Source organism: Tachypleus tridentatus, chromosome 13, assembly GCF_004210375.1.
Source record: "Tachypleus tridentatus isolate NWPU-2018 chromosome 13, ASM421037v1, whole genome shotgun sequence".
Lineage (NCBI taxonomy): Eukaryota > Metazoa > Arthropoda > Merostomata > Xiphosura > Limulidae > Tachypleus > Tachypleus tridentatus.
The window spans coordinates 217,720,850-217,740,411 of record NC_134837.1 but is presented as its reverse complement, the minus strand read 5'-3'; the positions used below and the strand labels follow the sequence as shown (position 1 = coordinate 217,740,411).

At 32.0% G+C, this 19,562-nt stretch overlaps 1 protein-coding gene across 2 annotated transcripts in view; it reads left to right on the top strand.

The window, feature by feature from the left end:
- The window catches only part of LOC143236880 (RAB11-binding protein RELCH homolog), an 83,134-nt gene that overhangs the window by 23,662 nt on the left and 39,910 nt on the right, over positions 1-19,562 (top strand). For both annotated transcript variants that reach the window (XM_076475531.1, XM_076475529.1), the window contains exons 9-12: positions 5,099-5,211; positions 15,123-15,213; positions 15,684-15,755; positions 17,110-17,250. In XM_076475531.1, coding sequence (XP_076331646.1) covers positions 5,099-5,211; positions 15,123-15,213; positions 15,684-15,755; positions 17,110-17,250 — 417 coding nt within the window. The remainder of the gene's footprint in view (positions 1-5,098; positions 5,212-15,122; positions 15,214-15,683; positions 15,756-17,109; positions 17,251-19,562) is intronic.

Here is a 19,562-nt window from a genome sequence, read left to right as displayed (position 1 = left end):
TGATCTCTACTGATAAGTAAGATAATATGTTGTACATGATGATCTCTACTGATAAGTAAGATAATATGTTGTACATGATGATCTCTACTGATAAGTAAGATAATATGTTGTACATGATGATCTCTACTGATAAGTAAGATAATATGTTGTACATGATGATCTCTACTGATAAGTAAGATAATATGTTGTACATGATGATCTCTACTGATAAGTAAGATAAGATAATATGTAAAAGCAAGTGTACATGATAAGCAAGATAATATGTTGTACTCTACTGATAAGCAAGATAATATGTTGTACATGATGATCTCTACTGATAAGCAAGATAATATGTTGTACATGATGATCTCTACTGATAAGCAAGATAAGATATGATATGATTGTACATGATGATCTCTACTGATAAGCAAGATAATCTGTTGTATGAATACTGATAAGGTAAGATAATATGTTTAGCATTTTATGATGATCTCTACTGATAAGTAAGATAATATGTTGTACATGTAATCTCTACTGATAAGTAAGATAATATGTTGTACATGATGATCTCTACTGATAAGTAAGATAATATATGTTGTACATGATGATCTCTACTGATAAGTAAGATAATATGTTGTACATGATGATCTCTACTGATAAGTAAGATAATATGTTGTACATGATGATCTCTACTACTGATAAGTAAGATAATATGTTGTACATGATGATCTCTACTGATAAGTAAGATAATATGTTGTACATGATGATCTCTACTGATAAGTAAGATAATATGTTGTACATGATGATCTCTACTGATAAGTAAGATAATATGTTGTACATGATGATCTCTACTGATAAGCAAGATAATATGTTGTACATGATGATCTCTACTGATAAGTAAGATAATATGTTGTACATGATGATCTCTACTGATAAGTAAGATAATATGTTGTACATGATGATCTCTACTGATAAGTAAGATAATATGTTGTACATGATGATCTCTACTGATAAGTAAGATAATATGTTGTACATGATGATCGCCACTGATAAGTAAGATAATATGTTGTACATGATGATCTCTACTGATAAGTAAGATAATATGTTGTACATGATGATCTCTACTGATAAGTAAGATAATATGTTGTACATGATCGATCTCCTGATAAGTAAGATAATATGTTTGTACATGATGATCTCTACTGATAAGTAAGATAATATGTTGTACATGATGATCTCTACTGATAAGTAAGATAATATGTTGTACATGATGATCTCTACTGATAAGTAAGATAATATGTTGTACATGATGATCTCTACTGATAAGTAAGATAATATGTTGTACATGATGATCTCTACTGATAAGTAAGATAATATGTTGTACATGATGATCTCTACTGATAAGTAAGATAATATGTTGTACATGATGATCTCTACTGATAAGTAAGATAATATGCATGATGATCTCTACTGATAAGATAATATGTTGTACATGATGATCTCTACTGATAAGTAAGATAATATGTTGTACATGATGATCTCTACTGATAAGTAAGATAATGTTGTACATGATGATCTCTACTGATAAGGTAAGATGTACATGATGATCTCTACTGATAAGTAAGATAATATATGTTGTACATGATGATCTCTACTGATAAGTAAGATAATATGTTGTACATGATGATCTCTACTGATAAGTAAGATAATATGTTGTACATGATGATCTCTACTGATAAGTAAGATAATATGTTGTACATGATGATCTCTACTGATAAGTAAGATAATATGTACATGATGATCACTGATAAGTAAGATAATATGTTGTACATGATGATCGCTACTGATAAGTAAGATAATATGTTGTACATGATGATCTCTACTGATAAGTAAGATAATATGTTTGTACATGATGATCTCTACTGATAAGTAAGATAATATGTTGTACATGATGATCTCTACTGATAAGTAAGATAATATATTGTACATGATGATCTCTACTGATAAGTAAGATAATATGTTGTACATGATGATCTCTACTGATAAGTAAGATAATATGTTGTACATGATGATCTCTACTGATAAGTAAGATAATATGTTGTACATGATGATCTCTACTGATAAGTAAGATATCTATGTTAAGATAATATATTGTACATGATGATCTACTGATAAGTAAGATAATATGTTGTACATGATGATCTCTACTGATAAGTAAGATAATATGTTGTACATGATGATCTCTACTGATAAGTAAGATAACATGTTGTACATGATGATCTCTACTGATAAGTAAGATAACATGTTGTACATGATGATCTCTACTGATAAGTAAGATATGTTGTACATGATGATCTCTACTGATAAGTAAGATAATATGTTGTACATGATGATCTCTACTGATAAAGTAAGATAATATGTTGTACATGATGATCTCTACTGATAAGTAAGATAATATGTTGTACATGATGATCTCTACTGATAAGTAAGATAATATGTTGTACATGATGATCTCTACTGATAAGTAAGATAATATGTTGTACATGATGATCTCTACTGATAAGTAAGATAATATGTTGTACATGATGATCTCTACTGATAAGTAAGATAATATGTTGTACATGATGATCTCTACTGATAAGTAAGATAATATGTTGTACATGATGATCTCTACTGATAAGTAAGATAATATGTTGTACATGATGATCTCTACTGATAAGTAAGTACATGATGATCTCTACTGATTAAGATAATATATTTGTACATGATGATCTCTACTGATAAGTAAGATAATATGTTGTACATGATGATCTCTACTGATAAGTAAGATAATATGTTGTACATGATGATCTCTACTGATAAGTAAGATAATATGTTGTACATGATGATCTCTACTGATAAGTAAGATAATATGTTGTACATGATGATCTCTACTGATAAGTAAGATAATATGTTGTACATGATGATCTCTACTGATAAGTAAGATAATATGTTGTACATGATGATCTCTACTGATAAGTAAGATAATATGTTGTACATGATGATCTCTACTGATAAGTAAGATAATATGTTGTACATGATGATCTCTACTGATAAGTAAGATAATATATTGTACATGATGATCTCTACTGATAAGTAAGATAATATGTTGTACATGATGATCTCTACTGATAAGTAAGATAATATGTTGTACATGATGATCTCTACTGATAAGTAAGATAATATGTTGTACATGATGATCTCTACTGATAAGTAAGATAATATGTTGTACATGATGATCTCTACCTGATAAGTAAGATAATATGTTGTACATGATGATCTCTACTGATAAGTAAGATAATATGTGATGATAAGATAATATGTTGTACATGATGATCTCTACTGATAAGTAAGATAATATGTTGTACATGATGATCTCTACTGATAAGTAAGATAATATGTTGTACATGATGATCTCTACTGATAAGTAAGATAATATGTTGTACATGATGATCTCTACTGATAAGTAAGATATGGATAAAATGTTTTCAGTGTTTTACAATTTTAATGCTCGTTTTTCAAAACCACTGCACTGAGTTTAAACAGAACCTGAAGTATATAGAAAATGAAATAAAAATGAATGTTCATTTTGCTCATATTTTTGTATTGTATTTACTGTTAGTTAATATGACTTCATTCTTATATTTCAGTATGATTAGTTTGTTTTTGGTTTGAGCCCAGTTTCCATTTTTATTACTTAATTTGCTTTTTTAACTTCACTTATGAGTAATGTTTGTGAAATATTGTTGTGGTGGTGAGATGAGAGACATTAAATATTGTTGTGGTGATGAGATGAGAGACATTAAATGTTGTTGTGGTGATGAGGTGAGAGACATTAAATGTTGTTGTGGTGATGAGGTGAGAGACATTAAATGTTGTTGTGGTGATGAGGTGAGAGACATTAAATGTTGTTGTGGTGATGAGGTGAGAGACATTAAATGTTGTTGTGGTGATGAGGTGAGAGACATTAAATGTTGTTGTGGTGATGAGGTGAGAGACATTAAAATGTTGTTGTGGTGATGAGGTGAGAGACATTAAACGTTATTGTGGTGATGAGGTGAGAGACATTAAATGTTATTTATTGTGGCGATGAGGTGAGAGACATTAAAACGTTGTTGTGGTGATGAGGTGAGAGACATTAAATATTTATTGTGGTGATGAGGCGAAGACATTAAATGTTGCTTGCGTAAGTTAAATGATGAGTGAGAGACATTAAATGTTGTTGCAGTGATGAGTGAGACAGACATTAAACGTTGTTGTGGCGATGAGTGCGAGATACATTAAATGTTTGTTGTAGTGATGAGGTGAAGACATTAAATGTTGTTGTGGTGATGAGGTGAGAGACATTAAACGTTGTTGTAGTGATATGTTTATGAAGACATTAAATGTTGTTGTAGTGTGATGAGGTGAGAACATTTAAATGCCGTTGTAGTGATGAGTGAGAGACATTAAATGTTGTTAAATGTTGTTGTGATGATGATGAGAGACATTAAATGTTGTTGTGGTGATGAGGAGAGATTAAATATTATTGTAGACATTAAAACGTTGTTGTGGTGATGAGGTGAAAGACACATAAATTTGTTTGTGGTGATGAGTGAGAGACATTAAATGTTGTTGTGGTGATGAGGTGAGAGACATTAAATGTTATTGTGGTGATGAGGTGAGAGACATTAAATGTTGTTGTGGTGATGAGGTGAGAGACATTAAATGTTGTTGTGGTGATGAGGTGAGAGACATTAAATGTTGTTGTGGTGATGAGGTGAGAGACATTAAATGTTGTTGTGGTGATGAGGTGAGAGACATTAAATGTTGTTGTGGTGATGAGGTGAGAGACATTAAATGTTGTTGTGGTGATGAGGTGAGAGACATTAAATGTTGTTGTGGTGATGAGGTGAGAGACATTAAATGTTGTTGTGGTGATGAGGTGAGAGACATTAAATGTTGTTGTGGTGATGAGGTGAGAGACATTAAATAGGAGTATTAAATTGCAAGTACTTTTCTCTCAAATTGACATTTTTTTTAATTGTATTTAAAAGTATAAAACAGAACTCTCCAAATTTTTATTTATTTTTTATTTTAGGAGTTAATTCCTGTTATACTCTGTACTATTGGACTTCATCCTTCAGCAAGAGACAGAGACAAGCTTTTGAATATTCTATTCAATCTTATCAAAAGGCCAGATGAGGAACAGAGGTAAAGAAAAAAACAACAAACGACTCTGAAGTTTTTTTTTAGTAGTTCATTTAATCACAAATGAAACAGTAATTGCTATGTCAAAAATATTCAATAAAAATAGTGGTGCCAATAGTTAAGTAAGTTTTTTTGGTAGTTGACTTTTAAATAATTGTTGTTTTTTAACATAGCAGCTACTACTTAATTTATTCACTTGTTTCCAGACTTCACCTCACATTTTGGTAACAAAATACCTAAATAAAAAAACTGTTTTAAAATTTTGATCTAATATGTAAACTAGTTAAAACGTGTAAAAAATTAACAACTCCACATGTGTCCTAACTACTAAAGTGGTGTTATGGAGTTTAATAAAACCACATAGTCAATGTTGTTGTTGTAGTACTTCCGTTGTGACTCAGTAACATTTGTAAGACATTAAGATTTGATTTATTACATATCCTTTTAAATGATTTAACAAATTATTACATTTCTAAATTTGCCAATTAATTTTAAAATTTTGATTAAGGGACAGGAAAAGGCAGGAACATGAGTTAACCATTGATGGTGAAAGAAAGTAAGGATTTTCAGAACTTAAGGAATAATTAGGGTTAATAACTTTTCAGTTTGTCAACTTTCTACTAACTTTGGTCAGCATACAAAATATATATTTTTTACAATTCATTTTATTTTGCTGAGAATATAAAAAAACATTGCTGCATCATAATTATTTAAGTTTTTTAATTTTAAAGGAAAATTAAAATTTTGTAGCTATTGGTTGATGATAATTATCTTCTGACACATCTGCAGCACAAAAAATTGAAAATACATTAAAGAAAAAGAAATTCTAGGTGGTGCTACCATTAGGGAATCTTTAAAGCAGGAGTAACTTCTTTTCTTTTTCAGTTGCTATTTTAATCACAAATTTTCATACACAGTAAATGGAATCATTATAATCCAAGAGCTGCATTTTGAAAGTTCAGTTAAGTAACCAAATTTCTAAACATAAACTACACAACAGGTTTGACTGTTTTCTATTTTAGATTAAACCTTTCTTCAAATGTGCCTGTGGGATTTCCACTTTAATTTTAGTACCACAAAAGGTTAAGAGGTTTCTAAGATGTGGGTTAAGATTGGTAGAAAAAAAAATATTTTTGATGTACCTGATTTCTATTACCAATTTACTTTATCAAAACACTTCATTAGGAATACAATGTTTACTTGATAGTTGTATGAAATTATAATAATCTCTATATGAACCTTCATATCTCAGTCTGTAATTAAAAAGAGGCAGACTTGAGAGTTCTGTTTTTGTAAAAACATTCTCCTGACATTTGTGAAGCTGTGTTGTGTATCTCACTTGCATAGCAGCTGGAGAACTTGGATCTTTGGCTTCGCCCTGGGGTTAAGCACCATATCTATTATATTACAATGTGCACATTAGCATGAATCTGAGAACCACTCAAATGTGGAGCACTACCATTTCTCCTCTCACTGATTGTGACTCCACGCTAGCTTCCCAATAACATCATTGGCTTACAATGGGTGAATCTAACGTTTTAAATTTAAATGCTGAAAAATAAAATGAAAGGTTTGTTTGATCAGTATACACAAAGGACTCCAAAACAAGAACTGCTACTGGCAGTGAAAGATGTTGAGTATTCTAAAACACATTTACCTCTGCTGACCCTATAGTTATTTCTTGATCTTCAGGATTTCCAGTATTTGCCCAGTTATGCAATGGGATAGGTATGCCTTGTCCCCCATGTTATTGGATCAGCATACCACCAGGAGTAGGCCTATTTAAATTCTCAGTGGATGGGATTCTCTTTAACACCTGTGGGGCTCTAGATTGGAACATGTGATCTCTTTAAACAGATCACAGTTTTCTTGGATTTGTCTTACTTGCAACTATCCCAAGATTATATATTTAAAAACTGCTTGTATGGGTAGAGAAAGCACCAGTAGAGTTGCAAACAACATTTTGATCTTCTTCAGTCATTGTCAGGTTCACAAAGAAAGAAAGGGTTACTAACTGGTAGCTGACCACATGTTTGAAGGTGGTTGTGTAATTGAGTTTAGGAATGTAAAGGGCATGCTTAGATGTTTGATTATATTTATTAATATAGGTATAAAGGTGTTCCTTTGTATTGGTTTATTGTGGGCTTGAGTTGTTGTATAAGTAAGGCTTCTTTAATTTTGCGTTTGTGTATATTTGTTTCCTTATTTAATATCAGGGTGTTTTCTATGGTTATGTTGTGTTTATTTGATTTGCAGGTGTTTGAAAACGTGTGAAGGTGACTTTTTGTGTTCTTTGAATCTGGTTTCCATATTTCTACTTGGTTGATATGTTTCTCTGACACAACACTCTGCATGTGACTAGGATACATTATAAGCACACATATTGTACTGATGTGACTCTTGCTTTTCTTGGCAGAAAGTTAAATAATTGATTATCTGTGCTTTTTCTCACATTGTACCACAACAGAATTTTAGTGCTACAGGTCCATAAACTTAAAAAAATAATTAATTTTTAGTTCATATCTCTACTATGCAATGTAAAAAAGACATTTCAATGCCTAAATGCTTTGGAGTTTTTTGAGTATGTCACCATGGGGCAACTTAAATGTAACATCTTTGTGTTTGTACTTCAGCACAAAGCAACACAATGGGGTATCTATGCTGTACATACAACAAGAATCAAAACCCGATATATATAGCATTATAAGTTCAGTTGTTTACAGGTTCATAATTACAGTAATTATCCCTGTTTTGTTCTTAGCTTTTATCTGAATTAGCATAGGATGTGTGCAATTCTCTAATTATCACATTATGTCATTTATTCGGTGATACAACAAATTTATTTTAGTTTTGCACTTTTGTTCTATATGAATAAATGGTTTTACTACAAATAAACAACAGAGTTTAAGTCAATGTAATTTACATGATAGATTTAAGTATATAAATATGAAAAGGTTGTACACATCACGTGAGCAAGAAATGTTTGTAGAAGAGGTCATGAAGGGAGACCAATTCCGATTGAAGAAGGGTGTGTTAGACAACAATAGTATCGAAAGCGCTTATTTACAAAGTGACAAAGTACTGTATAGCATATATAGGAAAATAAAATAAATGTTTAACAGAAAGAAGGAGGATTGGATACTTGTGAAATTGCTATAAGAAGTATCCAAAGCAAAATCAGTGTACACAAACAAGTTTGGTTGGAATTATGATCTGTATAACTAAATGAAGCAGTCAAAATGTATCACCACAGAAGAGATTGAAAATGGTTTTACAGCCTATCCACTTAGAACAATATTACTTGTTGGTATACTTTTTAAGGCAACATTTAATTTGGTTTGGATGCTTCTTATAACAATTCTACAAATAACCAATTAAACTATTTTTTTTCTATTTATTTATTCAGTTTGAAGTCGTGCACAAAGTTACACAATGGGTTATCTGTGTTTTGCCCACCACGTGTTTTGAAACTCATTTTTTAGCATTGTAAATCTAGAGACATACTATATATGTAAAACGGCTGGTTCGAGTTGAGAAACTTTATGTAGAGGAGCGAACAACGTTTCAACCTTCTTTGGTCATAGTAAGATTCACAAAGAGAGAAAGATTTAACTGACCGATAGCTGACCACATGTTTGAAGGGGGGTTGTGTAACTGAGTGTAAGAATGTAGAGGGCGTGCTTAGATGTTTGATTATATTTATTAATATCGGTATAAAGGTGTTCCTTTGTATTGGTTTATTTTGGGCTTCAGTTGTATAAGTAAGGCTTCTTAATTTTGTGTTTGCTTATGTGTGTTTCTTTATTTGGTATTTGGGTGTTTTCTATGGTTATGCTGTGTTTATTTGATTTGCAGTGTTTGAAAACATATGAAGGTGACTTTTTGTGTTCTTTGAATCTGGTTTCCATTTTTCTACTTGTTTCTCCAATATAGAAGTCGTGGCAGTTATCGCATTGTATTTTATAAATAATGTTGGTGTTGTTTTTGTCAGTGTAGTTTTTACATAGTATAGACCTTAGTTTTGCACCTGGTTTTTGAATAAATTTGGTATTAACTGGAATGTCATATTTTGTTGCTAGTTTTTGCTAGATGTTGGTTATTTTCTGCCAGGAATATATGGTTTGCAGCTGTATATGGTTTCATGATTTTTTAAATCGTGAGATATATTTACTTTTGTTAGTTGATTTTGCTTTTTGTCTAGGTGTGTGCATATAATGTTTTCTACAGTTTGTAGAGGAAAGTTTCCAGGTTTGTTGGTTCCCATAATAGGGTTTATCTGTTTTCTTGAGCCCCAAATGAGCCAAGCCCCTCAGCCCCCCAATATTGTTACCTACATATATTCATAAAATATGGAAAACACAATTGTCGTTGTTGCTTAACAATTAACATCAAAGAGACATAGATCTGTAGAATTCAACGTCTTCATTAAGACGAAAGTATGTGTCATGCGTCCCATAGAAACGTACTGAATGCACTAAAACTCATGGGCTGTATTGTCGCTCCCTGTGTAATGCCATTCTATCTTGAGCTTTCACGAAGATTAGACAACCACATTGATTTGAAGTTACAACAGATCATCAGGGATTTTACTTGACGAACCAAAGGTTTCACAGGTATTTATTTACCTATTAATTTCATTTATCTTTTATTGAAAAGTAAAACATAGCATGCATGTATAAGTGTATAGGTCAAAACTATGAAGCATTTAGCCGGTGTTGTGTCCTCTGTGAGATCATTTTGCATTGTGTATAAGTCATCCAAAATTGTACTGATGATTGTGGCATACACATAAAATTGTGACTTACAATCCAATTAATGTTATACTTATTATTAGATAATAACCTTTCATGTTAACTGACCAAATAATATTTCTAAACAATTCTAGAATGAATTTTGAAATTGTCATTAAGCTATTTAGAAGTGCCTAATTTAATGTAATTTAGTAGTTACATTATTGTAACAGGTGCTTGTCTCACTTATGATAATAAGAACAATATTACAATCACAGTTTGGCCTGTATCAATAATGTAAACTTATGAAGAAACTGGCCTTTCTGTGAAGGTAAACTGCAATTTAGACATTTTGTTTTGGTGCTACTATGACCATTTAATATCCAAGCCATGGGTTTGCTTTGTTTGAGCGCTCGATTCCTGTCTCGAATGCCTTAAGCGTATGATCACTGAGCCGCTGACCATGGCGTACACTCTGCGTATGGCTAACGAATGGCTCAGCCTGATCGAGATCAGGACGCCAGCCGCACTACACACACCCCCACTCACTTCCATTAGCTGACCACAGTTTTACAACATGCCCTATTTGTAATAATGAATTATTAATCAGAATATGAGTTTCCAATGAAAACTGTATTGAAAATGCAGTTCAAAATAGCACACCTTTCTGAAATGTACTTTGGTATTTACATTATTATAATTTACCATCTATACTTCATATTGATGGCATTTTAGGAAGCCCCACTTCACAGTTTACCTCAGCCCCCTGAATGAAAATATCCTGGCACCCCCACTGAACACATATCATGCTTCAAGCCATGGAAAGAGCTTTCAGACTTACTTTTGTCTATTTCTTCTTCTGCATGAATGGTTACTTTCTCTTTGGTATGTGGGCATCCCTCAAACCTCTCATTCTTTTGAGATGAGTGCATGAGGTCACTTCAATTCTTAATGAGCAACCAGTTGATCATGCATTCTGATCCTTTGGATCATCCTGTTTCACTACTAAGGAGCAACATCATTGATTAAAAATGGTGGTTTGATCAAAGCAACATTACCATTGAGATACCCATTCCACCACCTCATCCTAAGATCCACCTCTTAACAAATGCATCTCTTAATGGATGAGGAACTTATTTCAAGGAAAGGAGTTCCAAGGTACTTGGACAGAAGACAAATCTACCCTCCATATCAATGTTCTCCAACTTTTTGCAATACATTTCAACAATTCCTCATTGGTATCTCATACCTCTTGTCAAGGAGGCACATATTCTCAAAACCTTTGTTTTTGTACCTTAGATTTTCTCTGCTAGGCTTATTCTCATCATATCAGAATGGATGCTACATCCTGAGGTTTTCAGTGGATTTATTCTCAGTTCAAGTCTCTAACGATCAATGCCTTTGTGACTTGTTTAAATTCTCAACTGCTGTTGGTTTGGCCTCTAATTCCTCATATTCAAGCCTTGGCAGTAGATCCATTCATTCAAGACTGGACAGATTTACATCTGTATGCCTTTTTCCCAATTTGGCTATTGCCCCAAGTTCTGACTATGGTTTGTTCTACTCTCTGTTGAGTTCTCTTGATTTCACCTTATTGTCCAGTTCAAGTGTAATTTTTACTTCTTCAGTATCTACAAAAATGTCCACCTCTACATCTTCCACGTTGGCAGTTTCTGTTGAGACAACCTCAGTCAAACATGCTCTACCCACATTTTTGGAAACTCAATTTTCATGCTTGAAAGTTATGCAGTCCTTTGCCAAATGTAAGGGTTTAACTTCTTAGGTTCCACTGTATTTAACTAAATCTTTCCATAGGCCAACCATGATCATTTACCAATGGGAATGGAATATTGATCATTAGTAGTATATTAAAAGGAATTTAAACCCTCTTCATCTAAAAATATCTATTATATCCTATTTTATATGCTTGAGAAGGGTCTTGCTTTATATAAGATATCCTTATCCACTGTTTTTAAGTATTCAAAATACCAGAAGGTTTTTGAATCTCCAGTTCTCTCAGATTTACTAAAATCCTTTCATATTCTTCTGCACAAATGACCTGTTCAGTTACTGAATTGTGATCTTAAAGTTGTTTTACAGGCATTGTTTCATCCTCTTTTTGAGTCTATAGCTTTGTGTTCTTTGTTTAACCTTTCTCTTGAATTGTGTTTTTTCTGTTGTTGGCTTATGGACATCATCAGTCAGAGTTCTTTGCAATTCATGTGCATAGGACTTTATCATTACACATTTCTCGTACTTTATCCTGGTAGTTTTTTTCTTCCCAAGACTCTGACAGCTAAAGAAGGGGAAATTTTCTTCTTGCCAATCTGTTTTTTACCTCTATTTTACTCTGATCCTGATAATTTATGTCCTATCAGGTTTCTCAAGTGTTATATGGCTCATACTTATTAATTTTGAGCAGAATGCCAAACGATTGTAGATAGTTTTAAGCAGAATGGTTAAACCTCCTCCTTTATCAAAACCTCCTTGGAGAAGTCCATGACAGAAAGAAAAAGATCAGAAAGTCACCACTGCTACTGCCATTTACCTCCCATACCTCCAACACTTCAGTGAAAAACTCAAATGCATTGCCAAGAAATTCAACATAAAAGTCCAGTGGAAATCCTACAATACCTTAAGGTCCATTCTGGTAAAAAACAAACAGCAACCTACCAAAGAGAATCTCCAAAATGTCATCTGGAATTCTGTGTTCATGTAATGATACATACATTGGAGAAACAGAAAGAAAACTTGAGACAAGGGTAAAAGAACATAAAGATAGTAAAAGACTTATGAAAACACAAAATTCAGCCATTGCAGAGCATGCATCAATTGGACACAGAATAAACTGGGAGAAAATTAGAATCATTGACATAGACAAATTCTGGAAGACAAGAAAAATCAAAGAATAATTTTATATTAGCACTATTAAATCTTCACTAAACAGAGATTCCAGATTAGAGGTGAGTAACCTGTGGCTACCATTGGCTGAATCTACAGGGAAGTCTCTCCTCCAATCAGAAACAGTGATAATTCAACCCATCATTATATGTTCTCCATAATCCACCAGGACACTATAAAGACTGATAACATCTTACACACACATAGTGGCCTGAAGATGAAAGGCAGAAGACTTTCGAAATGTTGTCCTCTACATGATCTGGCAGTTTCTTTTCTATGATTTTCAACTACCCCCTGTAGCTATTTTGACCAGAACTGTTAAACTTTAATGAGAATGAAGTATTTTCCTCACTCATGTACTCTTCTGTTTCCAGAATCCCTTTATTTTTTACTGGATCCCATTCTGTGTTTAGTGTTGCACAGACAGTTATATTTTCTCGTTTCACTTCTGCAGTAGTAACCACTTTCACTATAGTTACTACAGATTCCAACAGTCCCTGCAAAAGGGGCTATTCTATAAGATCACATGGTTGCTTATTGGATGATATTACCTTCTTAAGGATTCCCATTCATGAAAAATCATAAGAAAAGTTAAAGGAGCTCTTGCCTGTTCCTGATGATTTTCACTTTGAATAAATTGGGATTGATTTGCCTTTACAAGTGTAGGAAACTTGATTCACCTATTGCACAGTTTTAAGAGCATTGTTTCTTAGAATTCTCCAACTTGTTTTACACTCCCAGACTTTACTAGTGGATCTTGGGAGTCCTTACTACTCTTATTTTCCAATTGCTGAGGTGGCAGACAGAGGATGTTCTTCTAGAGCACTCAAGCAGGTTCTTTCCTCCTCTTTTGGAGAAGAGGGTGAAGCTGGGAGCCTGCCTACTCAGGTCCCTGAATTTTTTCCCAGATGTTTGTAGGAATGGTACCAGCCTCCATGGTAGTGTGCTCATAATTTCAAATTTGACATGAAACTATCTGATTGGATAGTACATAGCTCTTCTCTTTGATCATTGTTAGTTTCCTGTGTTGTTCATTGAAAGAGTGGTCCATTATTTCCTCATAATTCCAAATGCAAAGTGGTCTCATCATATGTCATTGGTTGAATACAGATTCCATGTCCTCTCCATAATTCGAGGGTCAAGCAGGATACTCCTTGTTCACTTAATTCAAGAGTGGGATGAATGTTTGCAGACTGGATGAGTTTCGTTCCTTTGTTTGAGCATGGCATACACGATCCTGTCATTCCCAGCCTAGTGTGTTGTCTTTGGACTTCTTCAGGTGGAAGGGCCCGGCATGACCTAGCACGTTAAGTATGCGTGCACTTCGTAATCTGAGGGTCGCTGGGTTTGCGCCAGTCGCCAAACATGCTCGCCCTCCCAGCCATGGGGCGTTATAATGTGACGGTCAATCCCACTATTCGTTAGTAAAAGAGTAGCCCAAGAGTTGGTGGGTGGTGATGACTAGCTGCCTTCCCTCTAGTCTTACACTACTAAATTAGGGATGGCTAGCACAGATAGCCCTTGAGTAGCTTTGTGCGAAATTCCAAAACAAACAAACAAAAAAACAATCTGACTATGATGTTACGTTTACATCATCATTCGTGTAATATTTTGTGAAATGTAAGGAGGATAAATGCTTCCTCTTGCTCCTTCCTGTGAAATGTAAATCTTCAGGTGGAGGAGAAATTTTGTACATGTAAGTGTACAATTTCTTGTAATTCCAGTGGCTTGGAATGGATCACTCTATGACTGTAGTTTAGGATTCACTAATAGGTGTACACAGGAGGTTGACAACAAAACTACCCCCTTTAAATTTTGTTAATTTGTCACATCTTTTATTAGATAACAGAAAAATATGTAAAACTATATTTTTTAGAACATACTGGGCAAGATCTGCTTATATATGATGTCAAATCCTAGTTTTAATACTGTCTTTTATGAATACTTGAACATTTGATGATTTTAGTTAAATTTTTTCAGAAGTGTTGTGCACCTGCTATAGTTTTTAAAATCTTCTAATTCCAATTAACATACAAAATGATCATGTAGCTAGAACTTATGTATTACAACTTTTTTATTTTAATGTAATACATTATGTTGTGTGTATGCAGTATTTGTAGTTAAAATGGCTAAAGATTCAATCTCACAGCATTAAATTTTCAAAAATTCTTAGTGGGGCATGCTCCTAGACTACTCTAGAAATAATGCAACAGTGGCCTGACCATTCCACAATTGCTTCCTATGGCAGTGTAACATTTTCTGACATTGTGATATCTTTTCTAGGCATATGATTCTTGCAGGCTTTGTAGCCATTGCCAAACACTTGGGCCCAACAAGAGTTGAATCAGAACTCTTGCCACAGTGCTGGGAACAAGTAAGTTGTTTAGAATTTTTTTCTGGCTTTCTTTAGTACATGATTTTATGTTTTTTGTAGATGTAAACTGTAATCAGTCTTGGATTAGCTGTTATCTCAGTATCTGTGATGGCATATTGATAGTTTGTTTTTGAAGTGTTATTGAACATAACAGTTGTTTCATATTATCCTTAATGTAGGAATTTGTATATTGTTTTGGGAACTGATAAAATTTTAACTAGTTTATCAGTAAAACAAGTCTTACTGTGGATGATAATGTTACCTGTTCTAATGAACTTGTGATTGCAGAAAAAATATCAAATATTTAAGTTCATAACTGAGATAGAAAAGTTGCTTTGTAGCACAGTATTAATATCACGTTTTAATTTGTTTTTATTTTTATTTGTTTCTCATTTAAAAAACTGTATCCAATAGTATGGTGACTTTTGTATTTTCAACTTTCTGTGCTACAGTAGTGGTTATATTTGCAGCTTGCACACAAATACCCAGAACGAAGACTGTTAGTTGCCGAGTCCTGTGGTGTTCTTGCTTCTTATGTTCCTGTAAGTACATGTGTAATAGAGTTTCTTGCATTTTTTTTTTAATATTTTGGCTAGAGAAATGAATTTATAAGATTATTGTGTACATAGACCCTAAATAAACATTTAATAATTTATGTGAAATATTATTTTTGTACATGTTACACAGTTCTAATGTTGAGCATTATTTGATATTAAAGAACAGACTTTAGTATTTAAAAAAAGCAGTAAAATACATTTGTATAAAAACAGCATTCAATTGTGTATGTAATTAAAATTTGATAATTACTAAAATATGAAATTGATTAAAGTGTACATTTAGACTCATTAACAAAACTGTACTTTAGGTTTTGTGATGTAAAATGCACATTGGCTTTGTTTCATGTATGAAGTAAATATCGGTTTGCACTGAATTTCTTCAAAAGCAAACCAAATGCAAACAGATTGACAAAGGAATTAGAAGTAAAATATCTTACTTAGTAAACATAGTGGTTGGATTTTTTTCCACATGTTTGTAACATGCTTCACTAAATCCTGAAACCTCAATGACCATAATTTAGACTTAAAAAGCATATTTGAATAAACTTGAGTGGATGTTTCATAAGCTTTGGAAAACATTACATTAAAATGATTCAATAAAAAAGTTATTTCAAAAATAAAACAATGCCATTTGAAAACTCAACTTCTAGTGTCTTCTAAGCATTTGACACTATAGTTTGTTGGTTTTTTTTGTATTTATTGCTGCTGTTTATTAGAATGAAGTTCCAAAAAAACAATTAAATGTGCCAGTAAAATTATCCTGCATTTTAATAACTTTTGATAGTAATTAAGCTTTGGGTTTTACTGGTGGGACAACAGTAAGTTTATGGACTTACATTGCTTAACTGTTATGGTTCAACTCTCCATGGTGTACACAGCAGAGCTCACCGTGGTTTTGTTTTGAAACAAACAAAACAATTTAGCCATGGTTCTTAAAAGCTGAACTTGTTACATCAAAATCATCTTGCATACAGTTTTAAAATTACTATCATAGGTATATAAAACAACCAAGTTATCCAGTGAATCAACACTATATCAAACGTAAGTAGCATGTTTTAAGTTTATTGTGACTTTATTCTGGGTATGCTGTTTGAAAATGAAACTGTCTCCTCAAATAAGTGTTATAGTTAATATATAATTTTCTGCATGATCCTGATAAAGGTTATCTGATTAAGATATTAACCTTATTATGTCTATTCCTTAGTATTTTCAATCTTCCTTTTTTCAAAATTTCAAATGCACAATAATTACATAAGAATATTATTTTGTGAAAATTCACAGATGTTTAACATAAACATTTGCTTGGTTTTTAAATGATTGTTAAATTTTCATGTTGCAGCCAGAAATTTGTAGTTCACTACTGCTGTCAATGCTACAGCAAATGCTTTGTGACGACAAGGAGGAAGTTGTCCGAGAAGCTGCAGCACGAAGTCTGGCCATACTGCTGGTCCATATATCTGATAGGGATAAATTTGTTCAGGTAAAAATACACAAATATAAATGTTATAGATAAAGTATTAAAACCATCCACTCATACAAAGGAGTTTGTTGCAATAAACTAATAGTTAATGTCTTGAACAATTTATTATGACTGATAATATGGTGAAACCATTAGTGCACTGAATATTAAAGTTTAATGTTTTTGCAGATGCATATGGTAATTGTTAACAATCATTATGGAATCATATTTATGTTTTAGTCCCTTTGCAACAGGTTAAGGGTCAAAGGTCATGTCATCGAAATACTATTTTATGAATTTATATCAATAAGTTTGGTATCAAACTATAGATTATAATTCAACATTAACATTATATATGCATTAATTTTGTAATTTAAATGTAAATATTGAAAACACACGGAAATATCAATTTTTGTCAGTCGTGGTGTGTTGAATGCAGCACTGATTAAAATTAGATGTTTTTGATGCCTATAGTTTTGTATGAATTGAGAATTCAAATTACCAGTATTTAGAAGCTAGAATATAAAATATAAACCTCATATTTTATTTTGCTGAGATACAGCTTATATACTGAATCAAACATAGTGGTCCTGTTCACCTCTTTCCATTTTTGGAAACAATCTCTTATGTACACTTACTTCAATATATGACATGTGAATAACCAATTGACAGCTTAGAATCTCTTCCTCATGGTTTTCTCAGCTTTTTTAATCTGTTAAAAGGCTACGACATTCTTTTGAACCAAGTCTTCGAGGAGGTAGGCTGTGTCTTTGGTCTGTTCCAAGGTTGTTTGTTTTTTAAACCAAAGTACATGTTCATTATTAGCTTGATAAATTATAGTGGAATTCTGTGGTATTTATATAGTAATTTACGACTGTTTGGTTATACAACTGTGTATGTATATAAAACCTAAAAAGAAATATTTTGTTTCATATCCTAGACATGCAAAATTGTAAAAGGCTTGGCAACCTATATCCAATAGAAACTGAGCTCTCAGATTGTAGCTATAAGAGATAACTGTTTGCTTTAGTTCTTTATTTGTTGTTCTATAATTTAAGAAAAATAAGTTTAATAACTTATTTCTAAATAATAGTATTTTGTGTAGATATATAATATTTGCAATATAACTATATATTGTAAAATACTAGTCCATTAAAACATAGCCAAGACAGGGTGGCTTTGTAAAGACTAAAGGTTAGTTTTATGTTATTGAATACAGGAATGTGAGTTCGTATACACCATGTCAATGCAACTGTTATGTTGCATTAGCCTGGCACAACTGGAAGGTCAATATAATAAAAAATAATAAATATATAACATTATGAGACTTAAGCTACTTAAAATAAACATATGTATTATTATGATATAATTTCTAGTCATTCTAGCATGATAACATATTTTTATATTTACTTTCTATTTTTTATAATGTTTACAAGGTCAGTCAAACTGACAGATCTAAGATAGAGTAGAGAAAATAATAGACAAAATATAATGTCTTACTGAAATGTATTTAGGAAGTTTTAGAAATTACACAAATATTATTTGAGATTTTGAGGACAAGGAACAGATTTTTAATTATAACATGAAATCACTTCACCCTTGGATTAGTAATGAAACAGACTTGATATTTTCACAAACAAATTTTAGTAAAAATACTTCATTAAAAATCTATGAACAATAAAACTTGTAATCTTTCTAAACATTTACCAAATTTTTGTGAAGATATACATATTGTGTCAAAAGTATAAATAGTTAAAATAGCAAATGTGTATACAAACTCATATATATTATACCAAGGTCATTGAGAAAGGGTTAAAAGTGACATTTATACCACACAGCTTTTAATTAAAATGAACTTTTCTCAGTATTAATTAACTAAGAGCAGAGATTATGTTCTCAGCTCTTCATCAATGCTAAGTTATTTGATTAATTAACTTAGCTCCACATGGTTAACTCTTTTAATATCTTGTCAATGGATTATATCAACCTTATAACCCCAAAGCAACCATCAGTAACCACATGTTAACTTCTAAATATGTTACATGTATCTTCACAAAATTCTGTAAGCTTTTGGTAAACATTACAGGCATTTTGCACAAAAAAAAATTAGATTTGTTAATTGAGTATTTTTAAAGATTTGTCCATGATTATAGAATCAGTGTATTGACTGTTTCAAGTGAAAAGTGATTTTTGTTATGTTAAAATTTAAAAACTTCATCTAAAACTTTTTAAATTTTATTTGTTACCTCTGTAACCTTTTTAATAAATATAAAATGTTTTTTTCAATAAAATTTTATTTTATCTGTTACTTTTTCTACCCATATGGACTCAGT